At 47.4% G+C, this 25,245-nt stretch overlaps 1 protein-coding gene across 1 annotated transcript in view; it reads right to left on the bottom strand.

Moving 5' to 3' along the window:
• The window catches only part of CACNA2D3 (calcium channel, voltage-dependent, alpha 2/delta subunit 3), an 869,108-nt gene that overhangs the window by 173,947 nt on the left and 669,916 nt on the right, over positions 1-25,245 (bottom strand). Inside the window, exons 18-19 of the mRNA XM_012643362.1 lie at positions 7,588-7,671; positions 254-325 (exon numbers count right to left, since the gene is read on the bottom strand). Of these exons, the coding sequence (XP_012498816.1) occupies positions 254-325; positions 7,588-7,671 (156 nt within the window). The remainder of the gene's footprint in view (positions 1-253; positions 326-7,587; positions 7,672-25,245) is intronic.

The raw sequence follows: 25,245 nt of genomic DNA, 5'->3' as shown, positions 1-25,245 counted from the left end.
GATTGAAAAAAAAAAGTCGTAGAGAAAAGAAAACATGGTTAGTCTGCTAGGTGAAGTTTTCAGAAATAAATAAAAATAAATGGACACACAATGATCAGGTTAACAGTACTACATGAATCTTGTTTGAGATAAGTAAAGACAAGAGAAAAATGATCTCAGCGAAAGATATTTATTCCAGATAGAGCTTTCAAAGCTAATTTTTCACAGTGGTTTGTTTTAAATTAAGCAGCAAGAATGTTTGAGAAAAATGTACCCCTTTGTCCACTGTCTTCTTCACCTCCATGGAGAACTTCCCCGTCTTTCGATTCACCATGGCATTTCTTAACTAAAATGAAAAAATAAAATCGGTGTGTTAGTTATTCTCTGAGTTACCATGTATCTGGATACCGTGCATCCTCAGTTTGGGGGCTCATTTGGTGGCTTGTGCAAAGCAGAGATATGACAGGGCTGGGCAGTTTTCCCAATGAACCTTGGGTGCTTTTGCAGTTGAGTCTGCACATTGCACTCAGACCTCTGAAATAGAACTTCTGAAGAATAAACATCCATCTGCTCTTGCACAATGTGGGAGAGGCGAACAACAATACATAAATGACTTTTGACTTCAATTTGGGGTGCTCATGTAAACCTCAGGACAAGAACAACAAAATAGCCTGCACAACGATGATGAACCCGGAGACTCAGAGAATGAATTTCCTGCAATCTGCTAAACACTCATGAAGAGAGAATATCTCTGGGGACAAGTTACATTTTCAAAAGTATACTGATTTGTCATGGAGAAATCATTTTTCAAAACATAATCAAGTTAAAGACATTTTCCTACACAGTAGTTAAAAAAAAAAAAAAAAGGCCAACCATTTGGAAGACAGGGATTAGCTTTTCATAGCATGAATCATCTTCAAATGCTCTCTGAGAAATCCGGGCCAATTAATGTCCTTGCTGATGGGGCAGGGAACAGGAGCCACCCTGTATCTGATTTTTGGAGGTCCCATCTAGGAACAGGGAGCCTGGCTCTCCTCCCCCACGCCTGGCTGACCTTGTCTAATTACGTGTGGCCCTTCCATGAGTTCAGAGGAGGACAGCAGACACCGTGATGAAAGATGTGCCGTCATGGGCACCAATGAAAGACGCCAGAGACGGCCATTTAATGGAATAGGAGCAAACGCTGACATGCCACAGCCTGTCAGGAAAAGGCTCTTTCTCAGCCCCATGCCTTGGTTTTTTATCCTTTCCCCTCTTTCGCCCTTGGAGGAGCTTGAGTAAGATCTGGCCGATAGAAAACTGCAACGCTTGCAAGCAACCTAAATTTGATTCGGGGCTGTCTAGGTTTGAGTTAGCATTCCCATCTTCTGTGAGAGAGAGAGAGTAAAAGCATAATTTTTAGCTGGAGGCATGTATAAAATAAAACATATATTTTACTCTAGATATTTTTTAACAACACATAATGGGCATTTCTGGAAATATTTTCCCATTTTAACTTTTGTGGTTTTGGATGGGGAGAGCTGGTCCTAATTAAGTCTACTTTCTAACTTTTAAGAACAGCTCAATTTATCTTTAACATGGTTTTCATTTTTCCTCTTTCTGGTGCCTGCCTAAAGCCATTTGGGACCTTCCCCTCTCACATTCCCCAGGCTAGTCGGAGATTAGGTAAGGCTCTCAGTGCCTCTGCGCCACCCCGCCCCCAGCTCCCACCAGTACAGAACAATCAGCATGAGGGCCTGGGAGGGTCCAAGGCCAGGGTCGCTGATGCCTAGTCTAGTCTTGCCATTTTCTTAAATAATAATGAAAATAGGTTGTACTTATTAAACACCTACTTGTGAGGCAGGATAGCACTGTAGTTAAGAGATGGATTCAGAGCCAGAGCTTTATGATCTTGGGCAAATCACTTACTTCTCCGTGACTCAGTTTCCTTTTCTGCAAAATGGAACTAATGACAGCACCCATCGCACTGAGTTGTAGTGAGGAGTAGATGAGTGAATATTTAGAAGAGCACTTGGTCCGTCCTCAGCACGCAATACATGTTAGCTGTCCCCTATCGTCACCACCACTGTCGTCAGCATCTTTGCCATCTTCATCTTCATTACCATCTCCCGCACTTTCGGTTAGTGTAAGGAATCGGGATGAAAACTCCAGCTTGTTTGGCACAGATGCCCAAGCTCTAAAACAATGTTTTTCAAACATTTTTGACTGTGTGCCATATAAAAAAATACATCTTACTCTGAGGATGCCCCTCCATAGCTCCTATTTTAGTAGATTGCATTGCTTTTATTTGCTGCTCATGAACCACTAAATAGATTTTGTGACCTCCTCCCTAGATCCCCAGGTTGAAAACTGCTGTTCTTAACCACCTGTGTGTTGGCACAGCACGAAAAGGAGGCAGCCCGAGGGAAAGAGAGGCAATGCAGGATACCAAGGTTCAAGTTTAGCTAGTGACACAAACCAGCTGCCCTGTGATCTCTCTGAGGCTCAGTTTCTTCATCTTTCATTCATTCTGTCAAAAGTGCTCCTGAGTGAGGACTCCCAGATCCCAGGGATCCTGTCAGGTGCTATAAAAACTGTGGTTATCAGATTTTCATGAAGTTCAGATAATATTGATAGATACTATTTGCTGAGCTCTTACTATGTATCAAACACAGGTTTTAAAATCCTCAAAATTATCTTATAAGGTATCATTATTACCATTATTATCCCCATTTTATAGGTGGAGAGACTGAGGCAGGGAGGTAAGAAGCTTGCCCAAGGTAACACAGCCTCTGCCTCTTGAGCCCATGCTCTTAACCTCTGCTTCCCAAATCAGGAGAGAAAGCACTTGGGCACAATTAAATATTTTATAGCATTAATATAAAAATAATGCATTATTATTTATAGATTTTTTAAATCAGAGATAAAATTTTAAAAATTGGACCATGCAGTCTGAGGTTTTAACTTCCCAGTGGGCTTCTCCATGAGCTCTAAATGCTGTGGGTCAGGGCTGGGGGGAAGGAGAAAGGGGTTTGGTGATTTTTCATTAGACTGTCCTGTGAGAATACAGAATTGTGAAGCTGAACATTCTAGAAACGTCACTTTTCTATCTGAGGAGACTGAGGCTTCAGAAGGGGAGCAACTTGCCCAGAATCACATGGTAAGTCAGTGGCACCCCGAGGTTCTACGACGGCTGAGGAACCCAGAGCGTAGGCAAGAGTGATGGGGAATGACCAGGCTACCCGTCTCGACCTAGGGCAGGAAGGGCGTGATCAAACAGTGCTGCTTGGAGTTGTCCAAACAGCCTTTGAACTTGCCACTGCCCGGATTTATAACAGTGAGCAAATGGAAAAATAAAAACGGCCTAGCAGAGGAAAATTTCCAAACACGTTTTGGTGTGTCCACATGTCAGCATATTATGTGGTGGTTAAAAATCACATGTGTTAAGCTGGTCAACTTAACACATAGTCAAGGAAAGCATCGATGATATACCTTTATTTTTCCCTATCAGATATGTAGCATCTGCAAGTGTGATGATGCAGTGAACAGGAAAGCAGCTTCCACCACAGTGTGGTCAATAAAACAAAAGGTAAAACCTCCTCAAGCTGGAAATCGCAGTCTGGTGACAGTGATCAGCCTCCCCGGGGCCCTGCACTGTGCAGTTCAGATGTGCGTCTCCAGAGCCCCTGGCCAGTCCCTCTCTCTTCTGCAATGCTGGAGCCGAAGCTGCTTGGATGACCTTCCAAAGTGCCCACTTTCCTACCAACCACGTTACAGCTGGAGGCCACACTTCCTATTTCGTTGTTCTCCTGCTGCTCTGACCTCTCAAGGTAAATCTCATTAAGGAAGCTTTCCCCAGAGAGTCATCGGCCACCTTAGGCTGTGTGTGCAAATATGTGGTGATGGCTTATTCCCCTAATGGTGGCTGTTGTCCACACTAGAACATGAGCCTCACCTTTCCTGGTGCACAGACAGCATGTACTTCCCAGCCCTTGAGGACATGCAACCCTGGACAAGATGGCAGATGACAGAGGAAGAGAGATGTGGTGGATAAACAGGTCTGTCATTCCCAAGTGAGCATTCAACCAGCTTCTGAGAATAGACTTGGGCACCTGGGTCCTCGGGCTGTGCTTGGTTTGGGGGTCAAAGGCTCAAGCATGAGCTGGACAGACCCTAGAGAGGGTGTAAACAACAACAAACTAAATAGCCAAAGGTCTCAGAAATATGCCCCGGGAGAAAAGGGCTTTGGGAAGAAGACTCTGGGGAAATTTTCCATCAGAGTCATCATGGATAAGAAGAAATGTGAATTGACTAGCGGGCAGCAGGAAAAAGGCTTATACTGCAACAGAAGGGATTTCAGTCGGATTCAAGGTAGAACCTCGGGGGTAGTATTTGCAACAATACCCTGTGGACAAACATTTGTTTAGCAGCTACTACACACAAGGCACTCCATCCTTTCTGCACCCTCCGGGGAAGATAACCCATATGCCATGAGGCACTGAAGTAGAGTTTTCAAGGACTCTTGGAGTTAAGGACTTAAGCACTCTTCCATGGAACACCAAATGGCAAGAGCATGGCTTTGTGGGCCAGGCTGCCTGGGCGGGGATCCATTCTGTGTGTCCTTGGACCATTATAGCAATTCTCTGCCTCGGTTTCCTTACCTGTAGAGTGGAGACAGCAATAACACCTACTTCGTAGAATCACTGTGAGAAATAAATGAGTTCGTTCATAGAGAGCACTTAATACGGTATTGGCATGTAGGAAGAATTCAATATATGGTAGTCATTATTATGTATATGAGTTTTTTCTATTTATAGAAATAATCGTGTTCACTGTGGAAAGCTTGGGAATGACTAAGAGCTAATAGGAACAAAACAAAAATCATCCTTAGTTCCTTCAGCCATCTCTGGGAATTTCTGGTCATATTTAAAGATAATTTTTCCTTCCCAGAGGGGACGCGCACTGGTGATCCCTATTGGGCTGTGCATGTCTCAAGGTCCCCTGCTGGCTCACGGGTCTCCCAGAGATCTGTTCTCCTCATTGCACTGCCGATGCAGTGCCTAACCCATCCTGCAGACTGGGACAGAAGTCCTGCTCATTCTCCTCTAAGTGGTTTTTAATTTTTCTCTCTTTTCCTTATTTTAATTTTAGCCAGTCTATTTTGCACACATTTTAATAGTATGTGAACTTACATCATTTTTGGGAAGTATGCAAGGTCTATGTTATAAATGTGGTCCTTAAATTCAAGAGCCTAGTTGTCCAAGAGAAATAGGGTTCTCCTCTCTAGAAGGTCTCTGCCGCTGGTAGACTCTGCTGCGGCTTCCTCAGTGGGCTCTGCTGACATGGCCTGTCGCAGACCTTGACCTAAACCCTGTCCTCTTCTACTTAGGTGCAAACCCCAATGGACAGCATATGGGTGTGTGGGACTTTGTGCAGAATTCACAAAGATGCTTTGTGTAGATTCCAAGTGTCTCCAATCAGTGATGTGAAAATCCCCCACAGAGAAATGGTAGTTTGGGTTTTCTTAAGTCAAATATGTTGATATTGAAGGCGTTCACATTTCAAATGCACCATTCTCCCAAGGTGATAAGGCAAGAGATCCACACCAAAGGAGCAATCAGAGACCACCCTGTGTGGAAGGAGAGCACTGGACTTGCTTTAGCTGTGGGAACTGTGACGGTGACAGCCGGAACCCAGCCCGTGGGGCACACGAAGGTGAAGAACATGAGCCTGGGCACCTGATGTCTGCAGCCTCGATGAGAAAGGACAACAGGAGGAGATAAGAGGCATTTCCCAACCATGATTCGGACAAGGAGATATCAGCTCACTGAAAATTCGCTGGGACTAGAGTGAGCTGAGTGACACGTCTCTTCAGGTAGCAGGCAGAGGAGAGGAGCGTGTGGGCGTGATGTTACCTGGCAGAGGGCGTGCTTGCTGGATCAGGGGACTCTGAGGGAAGGGTGGGCATGACCAAGTCTGCCTTCCACGTTAGTCAAGACAGAAAAGAGGAAGGGATGGAGAAGCACATTGGCTACGAGGTTCAAGCCTTCTGGGAAAGAAAACAGAAAGATCCAGTGAGGTCAAAACAAGCCAAAAATACAGCAATGGATAAAGAGAAGACGGAAGGGGAAGGACAACAATGGAAAGTTCCCTCCAAAGATTCATGAGACAAGTTAGCGACTATAAATCCACAAGACAGGTATTCATAAGAGGGTCACCTGAGGACTGATGATGATGATAGGAACTCTACTAATAATGGCTACCACTCGTGGAATATTCACTGTGACCACGCAATGATGTAAGCACTTTTATACTTTTTAATATATTAATGCATTTAATCCTTACAATGGCTCTATGAGGTAGAGACTACTGCCATCATACTCATTTTATTGGGAAAAAAATAAAACAAAGAACAAAAACCACAACTGAGGTGCAGAGGGGGTAATCACTGCCCCAGGACAGACCGGCAGCAAGCAGTGAAGGTGGGATGTGATCTCGGCAGACTAACACCCGAGCAGAGCTCCTCACCTGTGCTAAGGGTAGGCTGGAGCCTGGTGAAAATGTTCAGGGAACAAGAAGACATAAAACTCTACCAAGTTATCGAGCTGACACCGCGTCAGGCCACTGGCACGTGCGGAAAGAATGTGGATGAGGAAGTAGCTTTTATCAAATCACAAAGTTATTTTGTCTGAACTTGAGTTTAAATAGACTCGGTACAGATAAAGAAGGAAATAGGTTAAATCTCTAAAACAGACATGGCTCTTGCACTGTATAGGCGAGGGATAAAATCGGGCACTGCTGGCTGAGACGGCGGGAGGGGCAGAGGATGCGGAGAGAAGCAGAGCTACCGCAGGGAGCTGTGACGCCGGACGTGTCTGGAAGGCACAGAGACACCATGAGAAAAAGTGAAGAGTCGGGACCCGGACGGGCACACCTGGGAAGTGACAACTCAATTAAGGACATTCCACCTGGGTTCACACAAAGGCAGGCGTGTCTAACAAATCTGATTTATTGAGGAAGTAACAAGAAGACTTGCCGGGGTTAAGGCGTGGGCACTAGGAGAGCTTTCGACAGAGGACAGAAGGCTGAACCTGTGTGTGGGGAAGAGCGCGGTGTGCCGCTGCGGCCAGGCGGGAGTGGGGACGGGCTGAGGAGGCACAGGACACAGGCAGCCAACCGAGCAGGAGGAAAGTGGGCCTGCAGAGCCCCGGGCTGTTCTCTGAAAACAAGAGCTGTGCCCCTGAGGTCCGGACAGGCGAATTCTGGCTGCCCAGGAATGCGCCTGCTTGGCCTGCAGGCATGCTGCCCTTTCACTGGGCAGAGCCTTCTGATGCCACCCAGGTGGCACTGAAGATGGCAGGCCCTGACGGGCGCACTGGCGAGGAGACTGGGCTCACCAGCGGGCTGCACAAGCAGGTGGGGTGGCTGGCCTGTCTGCAACTGGTCCGACGGACCCGCAGGAGAGCTATAAAACTCCAAACGTGGTAAAAGGGCCCATTGTCTCCACGTCCCTCTGGTGGCCAGCTGTCCCTCTGGTGGGCCTCTTGGCCAACCCTGGGGTAGCCTCCAGGTACAGAAGTGGGTACAATGGAGCTCCTTCTCCACGAGGCTTGAACATAAATCACTTACCACATCATCTCGGTCTTCCCACTCCACCTCGGAGAGGTCAACGCTACTATAGTTAGGTTTCCTTCGCTTTTTTCCTTCTTCGTACTAGCAGGGGGAGGAAGAGAAAGAAAAAGAAAAAAAAAGGGATCCATGAAGTCATCAGCCAGGCAGCATTTATCCTCTCAAGTCCTGTTGCAGGGATGGGGACTGGGAGTGGGCAGACACTGTCGCTGAGAAGCCCAGCAGGGTGACAGACCATGGTGTTTTAATGACAGGAAAGCTGAGGCCAGATGCCTGTAAACATTTGCTCCAAGCCGGGGGAATATAAAAGTTAACTCTTCGCTCGATTTGAATTTACCTAGTGGACCCTTTGTTTCTAAAAACACCAGCTGCAAGAGGAAGTTTGTCCCTTCCTTGGATGGGGTATGTGTGAGAAGGGCAGACCCTACTCCTCTATTCCAAAACTTATCAAACTTACTCCTCCATGACACAAGAAAGGGGTTCTTATGTTTACCAAAAATCCAGTCGTGTCACCCCATACTTTGTAATTCTCCCTCCTCTCCCTTCCGTCTCGCACCTACCCCACACCTTGGCTAGGAAACAAAAGCACTGGTCTCCACGGCTGAAGTTAGGCTCCACATCCTGGTAACATTTTGCAGACACAGAACCTTCTATTTGGTACACATTGGCCACAGTGTTACTGAGCTCAGTGTGGCTGCTTTACCTGGAGTAGAGGAGGGTGCTGGGAGTCACTGCCGGATTTATCAGCCATTAGGGCATTTCTCTGGGAAGCTGATAAGTGCAGTCATACCTGGGGAAGTGGTTTTACTTTTTCCCCCTAAATCACTGGTGTTAGTCACTCTGCAAGCCTACCATTTTATCGACCGGACGTTCTTGTGTCTGGACGTTCTCGTGTCTTGAGACCTTTAATGTTGGTTGTTGGGGGGTTTATAATGTAGGAAAGTCTGCCCTCTGCTGCAGGCCAAGGATAAGCAACCCCTTCAGAAGTTCGTAAGATACGGTTAATAGCATATTGGAAAAATACATACATATGTATACTGTTTTCTTCTTTGCTTCTCTCTCTAGATGGGTCATCTTTTGATTTAATTGGAAATGAGATATCGGGTCAGTTTAAGTGTTTTAAGATCCCCAAACCATAGGTTACCATTTAGGGCACTGATTGGCTACTATGAGACAGGTGCTGAAGGCCCCCTGGGCGTGAAGGAGGAAAACACTGTCCATACATTGAACCAAGCAAGTCTACACTGGCCCCCAGTGGGTTCTAGGGGACAGTGGCCAGAGGAGGTAGCTCCCACGTAGCTGTGGCACCAAACAGGGTTGAGTATTTTCCCTGCACTCTTTTCTCCCATCAACTGCACTTCAGAAATGCGACTTCTCTGGAGAGTCCCCTGCCCCACTGCTACCTGGGAAGGTGCCTTGTCTCCAAGGGCCAGTGGGCTCTCACCACCCCGGACAACTGCACTTCCACTCCCTTCTCCTAGGTTTCCAATTAACAGACGTTCCCCGTCAGTTTTATGACATCACATCCGCTTCAGATGAAGAGGAAAGGAAGTGGTTCCCTCAGTGGTACCACTGTAAACGACAGCAGATTAGCAGTTGGATCCCGTTATGGAAAGTTCCTATGTGCATGGAAGCCCTGGTCCTTGCGAGATCTGGGCTTGGGCTGAGCAGGAGGAACAGGAATGAGGTCAGTGGGGGTGTTCGCAGCGGTGCCTTGCCCTGCAGTGGGGAGGAGTGACGGGGAAGGGGGGCCTTGGGTGCCAAGACTTAGGACTGTTCCCCTGAGGAGCTAGAGTCAGTTTAGACCCAGCATTAGGGCTGCCCAAGAAATTGTGGCATTTCTGACTTTAAAGTTCAGGTTTTGGCTGCATGAATTTCTGGGGTGCCTAATGGCACTCAGTAATGGTTCTTACTAAAATGGAACTTGGGAGCCACTGGTACAGGTAACAGAGGTCCCGGATGACTGGCTGTCCTTTTGGGGGAAGTTCTTTCTTCGGTCACTTCAAAGTGCTCCTTTATTCATTTACTCAACACACATTTATCAGACACCTACTACCTGCAAGACACTAAAGATGTGAAGTCAATTAAACATGCTTTACTCTTTCCCAAGGACCTGCAGTTTATCACCCTTAATTCTGCTTCTGTAAGGTCAATTTATTGCCCATCACGCATATGGGAAAATGAGCTCTAACAAGGTAAATAACAAATTAAATAACAAGTGAAAGTAGATCATATGGCCAGTATGGGGGAGGACACCCCACCCACCACCAGTCTCTGCCCAGATTTTCTGGTCTAAGCCTCATGTGATTTCAACCCTTGTAAATTTCCTTTTACAGTGATGTTTGTTGAAGATGATGGTGTCAATCGCAATCATATGTCTCTTCCTGGTGTGTATCTGACAAGTTGGGATGGAAGACTCTCCTGGCAGAAAAATTCACACTTGTGCTAAAGAACCTAAGTCCTTTTAGATGACATTTGGCAAAAGTGGAATCAGCAGAGAAGCCTTGACTTCTGACCATTCCTAGATGTCTTTACTCGTTTTTTTATAACCACTCAAGAAATGCAGTTCATTGCACCAAAAAGACATTCAAGAAACTCAGAGAGATGAGAGAGTGAGGAAATGAAGGATTTCCCAGCACACTGGTCCATGAACTACCATATTCCAGCAAGTCTCTATGATTTAATTCACTGAAAGAAACAGATGAGGCTGGGATACTCTCTCTGGAATTCCATTTTAGGAATGCTCTTCCACAATGTCTGCTTAACCAGGTATGTGAAATGGGTCTGAAACACTTCCCATTTGGGTCTTTATTAACGAGTATGCTCCTTAAGAATATAAACAGTAATGCAGCAGAAGGATTAATTTGGGTGAGGAAAGGAAAAGTCAGCGGGCTATTGCATAGATAAACCAGCCAAGGGCTCTGAGCCAACTCTAGCACACTGAGCCTAAATCCACTTTCTCCTTTCTCCAGTCAAGAAAGCATGTTAAAAGGCCAGAGAGCAGATCTCCATTAGGAAGACACCTGCACTATAGACTGCCACTGCCCATTCCGCACATTTTCCGAGGTTGTCACCTTGATTTTCCTGCAGGGAACTCCTGGATCCCACTCTCAGTAAAGGTGGTTCCAGTGAATGTACAACTATCCCTGGTTCAGAGGTGGGCATGTAGCCTGAGCAGTAAGGGAGGCCCACATCACTCCAGGACACAGTGACTGGCTCAGAGATGGGTACATAACCCATGTCAATTTAAACGACACTCAAGAGACTCACTCTGGAATGATTTCCTGGATTTATCCAGACAAAGGGACTCTCCACCTACTGGTACTGCTAAAGTGGTAGGATGTGAGCTTGGAGCGCCTCATAGCCACCTCTGCCACTACTTGGAGAGAGTCTTTCTGAGAATGAAGCCAGAATACAGAAAGTGGAGCAAAGGTATGAAGAGAACCCCGAAAACATGGTGTATGCACCTGGATCAAGCTGTGCCTGAAGTCTTTCTGCCCTTGGATGTTTTATGTTTCATGTTTCCAATACATTCTCTCCACATTATCCCCCTTCCCTATTTTTTTTAAAGCTAGGTTGGGTTTCAAGCACTAAGTAGTAAACGGATTTCCAACTTGTATATATTTAGTGCTTTTATTATTATTTTAAAAATAAACTCCTTTTAAAGTACATGTTATATGAAGTATTCACAAACTTTGGTACTTTCATGATTATTCGGGAACATGTGATTTACAAAATGCCTCGCTGCTCACCAGGATACACGACTGGGTTTGAACACAGCTGATCTCTCTGTGCTCCTCTCTCCCCACCCCCCAACCCCAGTGACAGAAAAAGAAAGAACTAAAGTCTCAATCTCCAACCCCCAGGCCCGATCTCCCGTCTTACACACAGTGTTGGCGGGGGACAAATCCCAGGTCTCCAGGCTCCACGACTCCCTCTTCTTCCGCGTGAGGAGCTAATTACTGGGGCCTCGGCATCATATATGGCATTTGTTAGTGTATCTGTAATCTGTAACTTCCTTTGAAAATGTGATTAACGAATTGCAAATGGTTTCCAAAGGTTTATAAACAGATATGTTGAGAGCCACAGGTAGGTTTGTAGTTTTTGGTGCCTGTTTTATGAAAAAAATATGTGGGGTAGAATTTAATAAGGAAAGATATTCTGTACTATGAAATACTTCGAGGTGGAGTTTCAAATAAAGGCCAGATGTGGTGAACACACAAACGAGTGCTTGGCCGAGAAGGATGGGACAAGAAAGCACCCATCTGAGGAGCAAGCCGGAACCATCCGGGAGCTTGCCTGAAGTGCCAGAACCTTCCCAGCAGTATTTAACAGACTGGGTATGAGTACCCTTTTGTTACCCGCAGACTGACTTCGGCAGCATAACGGCACGGGCCAGGGTGACGGCCATGTTGACTTAAAGAAAACAAAAACGCCTTTGCTTTTTGTGCGTTCTTTTGGGAAAGGCCAGAGGAAATCAGCTATACGTATCCGTGCCGCCTCTGTGGAACAAGTATCGTGGTGCTAATAATTGATAAACTGCACAAGCCGTTCCATGCTGCCAACAGGAAAGAAGGAGATGGGGGTGGGAGGCCCCCAACTGCGGAGGAAGAAACTTTGCCCGAAGCTAATGCCATCTGGAGACAGGGTGTGGCCGAGGGCTGGAAGCCAGCCCTTGTCTGGGGCAGATGTTTCTCTCCCCAGGAGGCCACAGTCCTCAGCTGGTGAGGACCTTCAAGGTCCCGTGTCTCCTCCTCTCTCCACGGCTCGAGGCACCATTTCAGGAGAGAGGATGTGGGCATGCTTTTCTCCTCCACATGCAAGATGGGGCCTAATGGCCACTGGGCACGTCATTCCTTCACTCATTGTTCACCTACACATCCCAAAATACTGCCGGGCACCTACTACTTCTCAGGCTCGACACCAGGAACAGGCAAGCCTTGGGAAAGCACAGACAAGCCACCTGTGATGGATAAGCCCCCACCCTCAAGTAGCTGATAGCAATTCACCACTAGTGAATCAGGTTATGCCAAGGGAGCCCATTCAGGAGAGTGGTTAACAGTCAATCCGGTCCATGTGCTGCATGCTCCAGGGCTGAGCCTCATCTGTGAGACAGAGGCGCCGGCACTCGGCTCACAGGGCTGCCGTGAGAAGCAAATGGGGATAAACGTGGCTGAGCATCGAGCCCAGCACATCGTATGTCCCCACGAACGTGGTCTGGAAATACGCCCACGCGGCAGGCTTAACTAACGGCCGCTGCCATCGTTACTGGCCCATGAGGTGTGGCAGCCCTGGCTCGCGGAGCTCGCCCCCAGGGAGTTAAGTTCCCTCCCAGGGTACAGTGGTTCCTGACGGTACCGTTGTTTATTAGTAGTCCTATCCTTCAAAGAGGCCGCTCAGCCTCACTTGGTGCCGACTCTTCCCAAAGTCACGGTGAAGGCCAGGTGGGCCTGCGGCAGAGTGACGGCCTCTTCCCCTAGAATTCGGAAAAGTTCGATTCCACCTTGCCAGTTGCAAATGGACGCCTCTGAAGGTGACAGACTCAGAGGAGGTGGCCCCAGGGAAAGGGAGCCCCAGTGGCCTCTGCCAGCCGCTGCTCTCCTGGGGATCTGTGGCAGGGGCCACGAGTGTCGAATCTAAATGGTTTGAGTGTTCCTGTTTTCTTAGTTTTTCTCTATGATCCATGTTATAACTGCTCCATTTGGAAAACAGTGAGGAGTGCCCACAGTGCACAGAACATTGCCCTCACTCCCACAGCACGGGGATCAGCACCTGCCACGCCGTCCTCTTCCCCAAAGGGTGAAAGGACTTTGAAGCAGTTACTCTTTTCAGTTTTCAAAGTTCATTGTCTCTCAACGAGGACTTTATAAAATGTAGTAGCCAATGTGTTCTGCTTTCTAAGCGACTGCCTTTAGAAAACAATAAAAAAACGATTTTCTTTTTCCCTGCTGGGCAGCTTCCCCCTCACCTCCCATCATTCCTCAGGGAGGGCGAATGTTCCTGGTGCCAGGCTCTGCTCTGCGCCAAGCGCTGTAGATGGTGCCGTGGCTAGAGGCAGCAGCACCGAGGTTCAGACCCGCCAGGCCTCCTTTCTGAGCCTACACACTTCACTGGTCCCCTGCATGGCCTCTCCTGGTGTGGTCTCCTCCTCGTCATGCAGGTCCCCAGTTCAGATGGCCACTACTGATGGGACTGGACACAGCAGGCCCGTTCATGGCTGCAGAACCACGCTGGAAGTCAAACCCCACCAGCCAGTTACGTCTCTGTTAACAGCCAACTCATCTGGCCTGCCCGGACACTGGCTTTCATGGCCGAAGGCGCAAGAATCAGTTTTAGATTAAGAACGAGTACAATATGTGGAGTAACTGCAGTGAGCGAAGTATTATGTCGGATGTCCAATTTACAATATCTTATTTAATTTCCCCAACATCCACCTCTGGGCCTCAGGGAATCTTTGTAGTACTGGAAGATATCATCTTAGCTAGGATTTCCGCCAAAATTGTACTGGTCCCCTTGGTTGTGTGACTCCACAATAGCCCAGACTTCTCTAGACAAGATACACAATGGGATGCCGTAGACATTATGCCAGGCGAGAAATTCCGACGAGCCAGCATTCAGAGATGGAATCCTGCACGCCGCGGGAAGATGAGCAGCCCAGATACGCTGCAGGGCCCCGCGGGCGTGGCCAAACCCGCAGGAAGGTGGGAAAGGCAACGGGGCATGTCTAGACAAAGGAGCCTTTTCCTTTTTCTAAAAGATACCATGCTCTTATTAATTAATGTTTTTAAGTGTCTCGAAGATGAAAAGTTCTAGGTGCTCTCTAAGTATGATTACAAAATCCTTTTGATCGCTGTAAAACTAAAACAGCTTTGGTATTTTTTTAAAAAACAACAATTAACAGGCTGCTCTGAAAACCCAAATGACCTTTATCTTAATCAGTGTCCTCTGAGTAGCCGTGAGTCGCACACCGCGTGTGGGGAGGAGGCGGCCTAGCCCACCACCGTTTTTTGTATTAGTGCGTCTAACATGATTTAACATGCCAAGGCTGGATTCAAACTCTGAATCTGAAAAAGCTGTTGATCTTGTCTTAGCAAACTCGTCATAAAAATTAAAATTGTGATGCGTGGTTGGGACTTTGGGAAGCTCTGTGCTAGCAGAGGGACAGAGAACAGGGGGCTCGGAAAGCAGGGAGGAGAGGGGTAACTCCAGGCCTCCAATGCAGGTACTGGAAAAGAGCACTGCTGAGTCTAGAAGAAGGAGGAACGTTCCTGGGTGCTGCATGCAAAATACAGACACGAGTGGGCCCTGGGGAGCATCTCCTCTGATGAGTCAGAACACTTCAAGGCTAAACCCTCTCTGAAGTCTACTGCACGGAAGTTAGACGCAAGGCAGCCTTCAGAATGAATTTCAGAGTTTCAAACAGAGTTGCGTGGAGTTCCTGAGCACGGATATGCACCTTATTCCAAAGCCAACGTCATAAAAGTTTTCAGATACCTTTGTGTGATTAGGCGAGAATACCTACGATAAAAAGAGGACCTCCATAATGTGAAAGTATTCCTTCGACATTTGGCAAGTAACTTTTTTTTTTAATTTACAGAACTTCATTTGGCATTATCCCTTGGAGCAGTTAACGCATCAAAAGACCCTTGGGTTTGTGGAACCATCAAACCTTTGTGAATACGGGATTCAATCAGGCAGAACGAACTGATTCTAGTTTTGAAACTGCAAACACAATGACTTTCCTTATTCACCCAGGTAAAATCTGAAAATAGTATCCATCAACACTAACAAAATGTGTGAGCTTTCAGATGTTGCCGCAGCCAACCACTCACTGTAGAGCAAGTTCTCCGTGTTGTTGGTTTTCCTCCTGTGGTCAGTAATCCAGGCCCTCAGACTCGTATCCTGTCACCCCATGTCCAGTGCCTCTCCCCAACTCAGTCCCTGGGAAGAGGACCCTAGTCTTACTGTCTCGGCTTGGGGAGGATGGCTGTCAGAACAGAAAGCGCAGACAACTGCTCAACTCCAGGTTTTCACACTAAATGACATGCGGGGCAGGAAGCTGGCAATGAATTTGCAAGTGAAGTAAACAGAGGGGAGCAGGAAAGAGGGAAAGAAATCCTTCCTTCCAAGACATCTGTGCTTACCTGATTTATGCCTATAATAGTACCAGCCTAGGTCAGAATGCTGAGCCTTCATTAGATGTGTGATTGTGTGTGTGTGCATAATTTTATTTAGGGAGATGCTTGGCATAATAGCTTTATTTTATTTTATTGTTTTGCTTTTCCTGCTAAAAGTTGTTACAGATATTTGTGAAAGAAGAGAAAACGTGAAGGGCTTCACCTTTGTGGCCACCCCTTCCCTGAAGGTTTCCCAGATCCTTCCAGCTGGGGACTCTCTCCTTTCTCAGCTGGGGTGGCCCTTGTTCTGCGCCACCCTGAGGGTACAGTGCTTTGCTGCACAAACATGCATGCGGCCTCCTTGTCCAAACATGTGCTCTAAGCCCTGGCCATGTCCTGATCACCAAACTGAGCAGGTTCCCACCCACCTTCAGTCCATCCACTACACTGGACTAGTTACCTAGCAAAATATTTAGTTTTGTTTTTGTGTTTGTGCGATTCCCAATTATTGTGATACGTCTTCTGAAAAATGTTTCTGGATACATGCTGGTCTGAATAAGCCCAAGAGGCTTCTGATGTGATTCGTGACTCATACAACAACCAAAGTCCTCTGCCAGGTTGATTGAATTCTCTGGGTCTTATATTTCCTGGCCTGTGACCTTGGAAACACGGGCAGAGGCTAGAATGGGTGGGTATAATCAGAGAAAGAGGCCAGTGGACCAGGAAGATCAACCAAGGCCCATCAAACTACCACCTCCATTGCTTCTAAGTGTCTATTGAAACTGAATTACATAGATCTTGCCACCTGCTTAGTGTCAGCCACTGTGATACCTCTGCCCTTGATGGGGGCAAGTGTCCCCTAAGTAGTCTCTCTGCCTAAACTTCATCTCCTCCAATCCATTCTCCAAGGCCCAGCCAGAGGGATTCTTCCAGATCCAAAATGAGATCATATCACTGCTTGGCCTGGAATCCTCGTAGCTCCTCATCCCCTGGAGGATGGTCTCCAGCATCCACAAGTCCCTGTCATGTGGCCTCTGCTTGCTGCTCTGGCTTCTCTCTCACCACGTCCTGTCTCTCACTGTACTCCCCAGCTGGACTGAGCTGGCTGCTAAAAATGTCATTGTCCTTACCTTCAGGCCTCTCTACACATGCCACCCCCCGTGCTCTGAACACCCTTCACTCCAACTCAGAGGCCAGTGGCCAATCCCTGCTCAGCCCTCAGGACTTCCTCTGGGAGGCCTGTGCTGACCTGTCCAGGGTGGGTCAGGTCAAGTCCTTCCCATGCTCCCCTCAACCTCCTACGGTGGCCCCGTCTCCATACCTATCACACTGCACTGCAGATCGTCTCCCACAGGTCCTAAGCATCTTTGGCAAAGAGCCTATTTCATGTCCATCACTGGAACTGTCGTGCCTGGGGTTCTGCCTGGCAAAGAGTAGGTTCCCCGTGAATGTGTGATGAATGAGTGGACAAAGAGAATGAAGAAATTAGTATATGCATTCATTTAATAAACACATGCATCACACTGACCTATGTGTCTGGCCTGTTGTAGATGTTCTGTTGACATTAATTCATCTAAACCTCATCATGATCTCACACAGAGGCACTATTTTTGTCTTTATATTTCAGTGGAGGAAACTGAGGTCAGGGAGGTTAAGTAACTTGTCCAAGGTCACACAGCTCGTCATGGCAGGGCTGAGGTCTGACCCCAGACATCTGGCCTCAGAGACTGCTCTTCTCCACAGAGAAACATGTACCAGTGAGCCTCCTGTGCTAGTACTAAGACTGATGCCCAGAGCCTGCCTGAGACGAGTCCTGAGGGTGACAGCAAGGTGACCTGTGGTTGTCGTCAACCAGGTCCCTAGAATTCCATACCGAACAGAGCTGAGTTTCCATTATTGATTCTCAAAAATTTATAAAATAAATAAAAATATACAAACATCATATTTACAGTTGTATTCGAGCCTGGAGGAACATGGGCTTCATTTAAGGGTAGTCCAACCCACATTAACACCAAGCCTGCAGCAGCCCTGGGAGTCACATGAATGCTCTACCTGGAGTGTAGCTAGAAACTTAGAAACTCCAGAAGAGGCTTTTTGGGGGAATCAGGCATTTGAGAGAATCACAATATTTTAACTGGTTCTAATATTCAGGATATGTTTCTGAAATCCCTACATTTCTTCACTAGGGAGAGGTAGCAATACTGTGACACCCCTGTTAACTTCTGAATGTTCCAGGTGAACCTTTGGTTTGATTTCTCTCCTCTCTCCCCTGTTTGTATTTATCATTCCCATGGAATTAAGCTGAGCTCATTGGGCAGTTCTTTCTGCTTGGCCACATTTCTGCCATGCCAGGTTCCTGTCTCAATTTATATCTCACTTGAGCCCTCCTTAGCTGAGGCTTTTGATTTAATTTGGAATGTGTGTGTGTGTGTGTGTGTGTGTGTCTACCTTTTAGCTGATGTTCTAGATTTGTCCCTTGTAGTCTGGCTTCAGCTCTGCATGGGGTGAATTGTGGACCTTGATCTTGAGGACTTTGGCTTTGTAGTCATTGAGTCCAAAGGAGAGAAGCTATTGTACTGTGGTAAATGTCCCCTTGACCTGGTCCTCAGGGGGCCCTCACCCTTCCAAGGAAAGACAGGCATAGAGAGTGTTGAATTTAAGACTGAACCCAGAGCCTCCTGGGTTGGAGCTGGCAGGTCAGTGTGTCATTTGGGATTTCTGCCCCTGGCCAGCTGGTGCACAGAAGTGACCAGTCCAATGAAAACCTTAGACACAGGCCAAAGAAATGCTACCAGGCACAATCCTATCATGCCATTAATGGAGGGAGGGGGTCACTGGGGCCAGCGCAGGGGTAGACCCAATCCCAAGGAGAAAAAGGTAATCAAGGCTGAGAGGAACTTCAGCAAAAGCCCTGCCAGGCTTAGTCAAACTTTCTTTCCTCAGTATTCCAAATGTATTAATGTTTCCCTTTGCCTAGCAAACATCTATAGAGAATGTGGAAGTGACACCTGGGAGGCATATCTGGAACTAGACGTGACTATCACATTAGGAAAGTTGAGCAAAGAGCACAATGGTTAGAGCACCCTGCTCAATGAAGTGCAACAGTCGGTGCCGTGGTGTCACAGGGATTAAACTGTTGTGCCCCGAAGCCCATGGTCTCAACATTTTTATTTGCATTCTTTGGGTCTTATCATTTAGGATTATGTAAAAATGACAGCTGCTTATAATTATTTGGAGGTTTGAGTTGCAATAATTAAAAACATCTGCCTTTATCTTACCGCTACCAGACTTAACCCCATGAGGTTGGGTCTACTGAACTTCAAAGAGGGAAGCGAGGAATAAAAGAAAACTCCACACATTACTAACAAATTTCTAGTGATTCATTTAAATGTATAACCAGTTATTCCAACAGCCTTCAAATCTTTAATTATCTTTTAAATATATATAATTTGGGACTGCTAATTAGATAGCAATTTAATGCTCTCATGGGGATTCAGATGGAAGGTCTTTCTAAAATGTAAACTCCCAGAGGAATAATCATTGGCATTCAAATGATTGAATTCTTCAGTTATTCAAATGAGTATGGGCATTCACCCGGTTGTGATCATTTGAATATTCTGCTGTCAGATCCAGCTGTAGGGTTTTACGGGGCCTCTCAATAGAGTTAGGGTAAGGCTAGGTTACCTCCCAGTCCAAGTCCAACTCCCTGGAGAGAAACAAGCTGGGCTCCTTGGGAAAGCCAATCATCACTTAAGCAGTCTCCCCTAAGAGGCAGATGGCTCTGTTTCCTATTTTAAGGAGGAACAAACTTTCCTGGAATTTGCAGTTAGGAAAGCTTTCATGCCTGCTTCTCAGGCTCTCTCCATGCTGGTCTGCCTGCTATTGTCTGGGCAGTTAACATTTTAATTAATAACTCTCTCCCCCGACAGCAGGCTGCTACAGATGGAGGAGGCCAGGGTTTCATTCTGCCTTGAGCTTCCACTTCCTGTGTATTCCTACCCCCACTTCCCCCATGGAGATGGTCCTTTAAATTATATAAAGATGTGCATCACATGGAGAAAAGCAATTGATCAATTAGATGACACTGGGCAATGACAGAAGCCAGCACTCACATCTCAGCTTCACAACAGGGTTGGGGTTTGCATTCCTGAGCTGGGGCTAGTAGCTAGCAGCTGAGGCTCATTTCCCCCACAAGGGGAAGGAGGTGCAGACAAATCTATAGGAATTTTTAAGAGATCATTATTCAACACATTGCCTGTAATTACATTTTGATGAGGTTTTTATTGCTAATTCATCATCCTAGATAGGGCATTCTAGATATGAAATTAATCTAGCAAAACAAAGGTCAGAGTGTGTCCAGTGAAAAGAAAAGGCTTTTCCTCATCAAATCCTTTCTCCAAACCATAAAGCAGAAGAGAATCCTATCTCTAAACCAAATTTCCTAGAAGTGTTTACTTTCAATTATGAATAGCGTCAAGCCAATGCTCCCTGGTACTCCTAAAAACAAACGTGGATTCTCTTAGCAGGCTCGTGTGATGGGAACACGTGCTCAGGGGCCTGAAATGGAAAGGAAAACTTGCCCAATGCCATCACGCTAACGTAAAAGTCTTCGTGGGTGCACTCAAAACTGTATTGGAAGCTCTAGTCTACAGCAAATTGATTTTTGCAGAGAAATATTAAATAGCAGCCCATCGGTATCTTGGCTTGAGTTCTCTCAGAAGCAAACACCGAGAACATGATTCAAGCGCAAAGCTTTTATTTGATAGGGGTTCCCAGGAGATATCTGCAGGGACACAGCAAAGTGATTCAGAGATGGGTGCATCATCTGGCATAGACCACTGTGGGCAACTGGAGCTTAATCCCACCAGGGAACGCTGGGAGCCTGTGTAAAACATGCACCTTGGAGGTGTCCCACCTGAGAGGTGGCAGTGCTCACCAGTCTTTGGTCGAGGGATGCTAATTCCTTGTCACATTGCATGCCTAGGAAGAGAGGACTGCAGAAAGCGGAGAAAGTCTTCACCCAGGTGCTGGCAGCTGTGAGCCAGGCCCCATGTGCGGCAATGGGCAGAGCTCAGGGGAGGGGAGCAGGGCACCAACAGGGACTGCTTTAGAAGAGCAGTCCCAAATAGGAGTTTGTCAACAAAACCCCAAGTCACCCACCCTTCTGCTTTGAAAGTCTGTCCTAAATCTACGAACGGATCTCTGAACACGGCATATTGGCCATCCCCGGGCCTCAGGATCTTTGCACACACTCTTCCCCTGGCTTGGACTCCACATCTCCACATCTTTTCCATCCTTCGGGGCTCAGCTTAGAAGGTCATCCTTGAGAAGGGCTCCCCCTGACCATCCAGCTAAGGCAGGTGCCTCTCCCTACTTTCTCGTTTTCTCAGACCCTTGTTTCTTTCAGAGAGCTTATCCGAAATGCGTAATATTTTTATGTATTGGTTTATTTATGGGCTTTTAAAAAGCATATCTTCTCCATGAGATTGGAAATACCAAATAAAGGGGGAATTCTATTTGCCTTATTTTATCACTAGATCCTTGGCACATGATAGGTGTTCAATAAATATATGTCATATGAAGGAATAAAGGAAAGGAGGGAGAGAGAGAGGGAGGGATGGAAGGAGAGAGGGAGGGAAGGAGGGATCCAGTAGCATGGGAGTGAGCAAGTTATCATCCAGTTGTCTGAAGGGCCTTCTGCTGCTCCCAACTGTGCTGGGCCATGACCTCAAGCTTACAAGCTGCAAACCAGCTCCTTGCAGATTCCCCAGCTACCAGTCCACAGCTAGACACCAAGTCCTCTCATCAATTCTACTTCTTGTCAGTACTTTGATCCTGGTGCTTGATAACATACTCTTTCACTGTGTGCTCATTTCCTATATGTGGGGCTTCTCTCTTCATTCTCATTCCACCCTCTTTGCCAAGTACCTCGCCAGGCCCTGGATATATAAGGGTGAAAAAACACAGTCTGATAGTGTCTTCAGGTTACTTGCAGTGCAGAGAGGGGGCAGATGCATTTAGATATTTTTGCAAGGTAGCAGGGAGCCCAAACTCAAAGACTCATGCAAAAATCCCAGTGGGATGGGGACAGACTACTCAGGGGGTGGGGCATAGGGCTGAGAGGAAGAAAGTTTTATAAAAGAGGGTGACAGGTGGTGGGCGGCAGGGTGGCAGGGGTGGTATCAGACTGGGGGTTCCTTGAGAGCAAGCGTCAGGGCCACACCCCGCAGTGGTTCCCAGACTTTGGGATTTCATGGCTGTATCAGTCAGGCTGCTCTGATTATAAGCAACAGGTAACAATTCTTAATCTCTTAAGCAAAAGGGGAATTTATTGGAAGGGTATATGAAATTCTCCACTCCCACTACAAAGGGAGAGAAATAAATAAATGGATTAATAATGAATAAACAAATATTAATATATGAAGCAACTGATAGAGGGTCTCTAGCTCCTTCCTTTTCTTTTTCCTCCCTCCTTCCTTCCTTTGCTTCCTATTTTCCCTCCTTCTTCCCTCCCTCCTTCCTTTCCTTCCCTTTCCTTTTCTTTTCATTCTTCCTTCTTTCCTTTCTTCTTTCTCTCTCTCTTTCCTGGAAGAGTAATGATTAAGAGAACAAACCTTCCATGTATTCTCACCTTTGGATCAGTCCGGGCCCCAGCAGGAAGCACATGGTACAGTCGAGCTGGCTAATTAAGGAGGGTTAATAAAGAGGCCATTGTGGAGGTGTGGGCAGGGTGAGGAGACTGCAAGCAACGGTGCAATGCCCTTGAGCTAGAGACAGTGGGGACCTTTTCTACCACTCTGCGGAACAGGACAGAAGAAGGAGCAGGTGCGAGAGCCCAGAGAAAGAAAGCTGCAAGAGAGGGAGGCTGAGTGGCTTTAGATTGGGTGCAGCCAGGCCGGAAGGACATACGGAAACACACAGCCTGCCCCCACTGTCCCCACTCAGCAAACGCCAGCCACCGCCCAGAGCAGGGACACTGGTCCACACAGGCCAGCGTCCAGGGGCAGGAGGTTGTTGTCTCAAGAGGCTGAGGGAGGCTCTCCAGGCCAACCTGGCATTTTGTCAAAGAATCTGAGAACACAGCTTCAGAATTAAGGAAGTTCTTTCAATTGAATAAGGTTAATGTTAAAAAAAAAAAAAGTACATTGTCCATAGTTATCTTTTGTTTTTTTCCGAAGACTGACTTAAATTTACTTTCTGATTGATGCATTCCTTGGTGTACCAAGGAACATCTTTTTTCTCCTTCACATATTTATTTAATTAATTTTTTTAAGAAAATCTTTTATTATCTATGGACTGTCTTTACCTACAGTTACCTCTCTGTGCTAAGCACAGGACGTGATGAGAGCTCCGAGGCAAGGTGTGCCGGGGTGCGCAGCGCAGGGCCTGGCCCTGCCACCCTAGGTGAGGCTGCACTCCCTGCTGGTCCCTGTGTGCCACCGTGTCCAGCACCCACAGGGGATTGGTGAGCCACACTGTATATACTAGAAGAACTACCTCCGGAACCGATTCCCTAAGTGTCCAAGCGCACACCTAGTCACAGACTGGGCACCGGCAGGCCATGGGTCTGACTCCTCGAGGTCTGCAGAACAGAGCACAGCCCACCCCGCAGACAGGCAGCCCCCCACACTTCCTCGACCCCCAAGATCGGGCGGTGTAAACCTTCCCGGCAGAGCGGCAACGCCTGCACCCCCGTGTGCAGGGCCCGTGCGGACAGTGCCCTCGCAACTTCACCCGGAAGCGAGCAGGCGAAGCGCTGTGTTCTCTTCTGCCAAACGATGTTTTTCAACAAGAACAGGCTCGCGACGTGGGGGTCACCCAGCCTTGTTTATGTTTTCTCACGGAACACAGTCCTCCGAGCAGATACACTTACTAAGCATCCGTTAATTGTTTCTTTTAAACTCGAGGCGGCGGATTCTGACCAGGCCTGGATGGGCTTCGCGGGCCGGGCTCTGGGAACGCGGCGGGGACGCAGGCCCGGCACGGCGGTGCCCGCGCGCCACCTACCGGCCGCTCGCCTGCAGTTCAGCAGCAGCCGGGGAGCGGGCCGAGGAGGAGCGGAGAAGCGACCCCCGCGTTTGGGAACTAGCGAAAGGGTCGTAAATAATGCTAGGCCCCCACCCCACACGCCCCTGCAGGCTGTGGCCAGCGGAATGCATGGTCCTGAGACCAGACAGCGAAGTCGCGCCTGGTCCAGCCTGAGGCCAGCAGTCCTGGGGTCCCCGCTGAGTGGGAAGAGATGTCTCCCAGAGTGGACTGTGGATAGGGTCCTCCTCCACCTCCTCTGGGAAGCCCTCCTGAGTCTCAGGGCGCCGTTCCTCAAGAAAAGCAGATGCTTCCTCTGTGAACCCATAGCTTTTCTTGGTCTCTCTCGCTATCGGGGAATTCTAGCTTTTTGCCACGAGCTTCTTGTGGGTAGAGGCGTCCTTCCACCTGCTTCCCTGTCTCCGTTAGCTAGCGCAGTGCTTGACTCCGGGACATCGGATGACTGCGTGCAGGCCAGCAGGGGGGCAGAGGGAGGGGCGGAAAGAAAGGAGGGCCTGACCAACCACGCTCCTATTTCTGTGCCTGACGCAGCAAGGGCTCAATAAACGTTTAGTGAACGAATGTGTGTCCCCTGCACTTCTCATTTATTGTAGGAAATTGGTACCCAGACATCTAATCATCACATCATTCCAATGTCCTCAAGATAATTCATCAAATATTTACTGACTACCCGCTTTGTGTAAAAGTCCCAGCTAGTCACAAGGGACAACAGGGGAGAAGTCAAACACACAGACATTTTCTAAGAGTGGTAAGTGCCAAGGAAAACTAAAGCAGGGGACGTGACGGAAAGAGACAGAGGAGGAGTGTGGCTCCTTGGGGCAGAAGCAGGGATACTTCTCTGAGGTGACATCTGAGCTGAGATAGGGAGGATGAGAAAAAGCCAGTTACGGGTTTATTGGGGACAAGATTTCAGGGACAGGGGAGCAAGCACGAGAATTTGGGGCAGGACAGAGCTTGGGGCTTCTGAGCAGTGGCCAGAGGACCACGCTTTCCTCACTGTAGAACTGCATAATTGTATAAAGATCCCATTTAAACTCCATGTCCAAGTTCTTTGGAATTGCACAGAATCTCTTCCCATGGCCCATTGCTTGAACTAAGTCAGCTGGACTTAGATAAGGATTCTAACAGTGCCTCTACCTTTGAAATTCTTATTTACACTGGTGTTTGGTATGCACTTTCTAATTAGGATTTAATACATATTCATATGTGTCCATAGGGATGTCTACTTAGTTCCATACAAGAGGATGAAAGTGAGAAAACATTTACGTTTATTAGCATGTCCACATGTCAATCCATGGATTCAGTAACCTTCTACAAGGGCCCATCTCTAACCCATGTGCATTAGTAAACAGGGCAGGCAAAAGTGAACTGCCCAGGCATCCCCAACAACAAAGAAGCAGAGTCAGCATTGAGAGTGGGGCAGGACAGTCCAGAGTGGCACAGGGAAAGGCTGGCGGCATGTTAGAACTCAGCATGCTAGAACACTTTAGGAGAT

Source organism: Propithecus coquereli, unplaced genomic scaffold (genome assembly GCF_000956105.1).
Source record: "Propithecus coquereli isolate 6110/MARCELLA unplaced genomic scaffold, Pcoq_1.0 Scaffold1, whole genome shotgun sequence".
Classification (NCBI taxonomy): domain Eukaryota; kingdom Metazoa; phylum Chordata; class Mammalia; order Primates; family Indriidae; genus Propithecus; species Propithecus coquereli.
The sequence above is the reverse complement of the archived record's forward strand: the minus strand, read 5'-3'. Positions and strand labels throughout refer to the sequence as shown.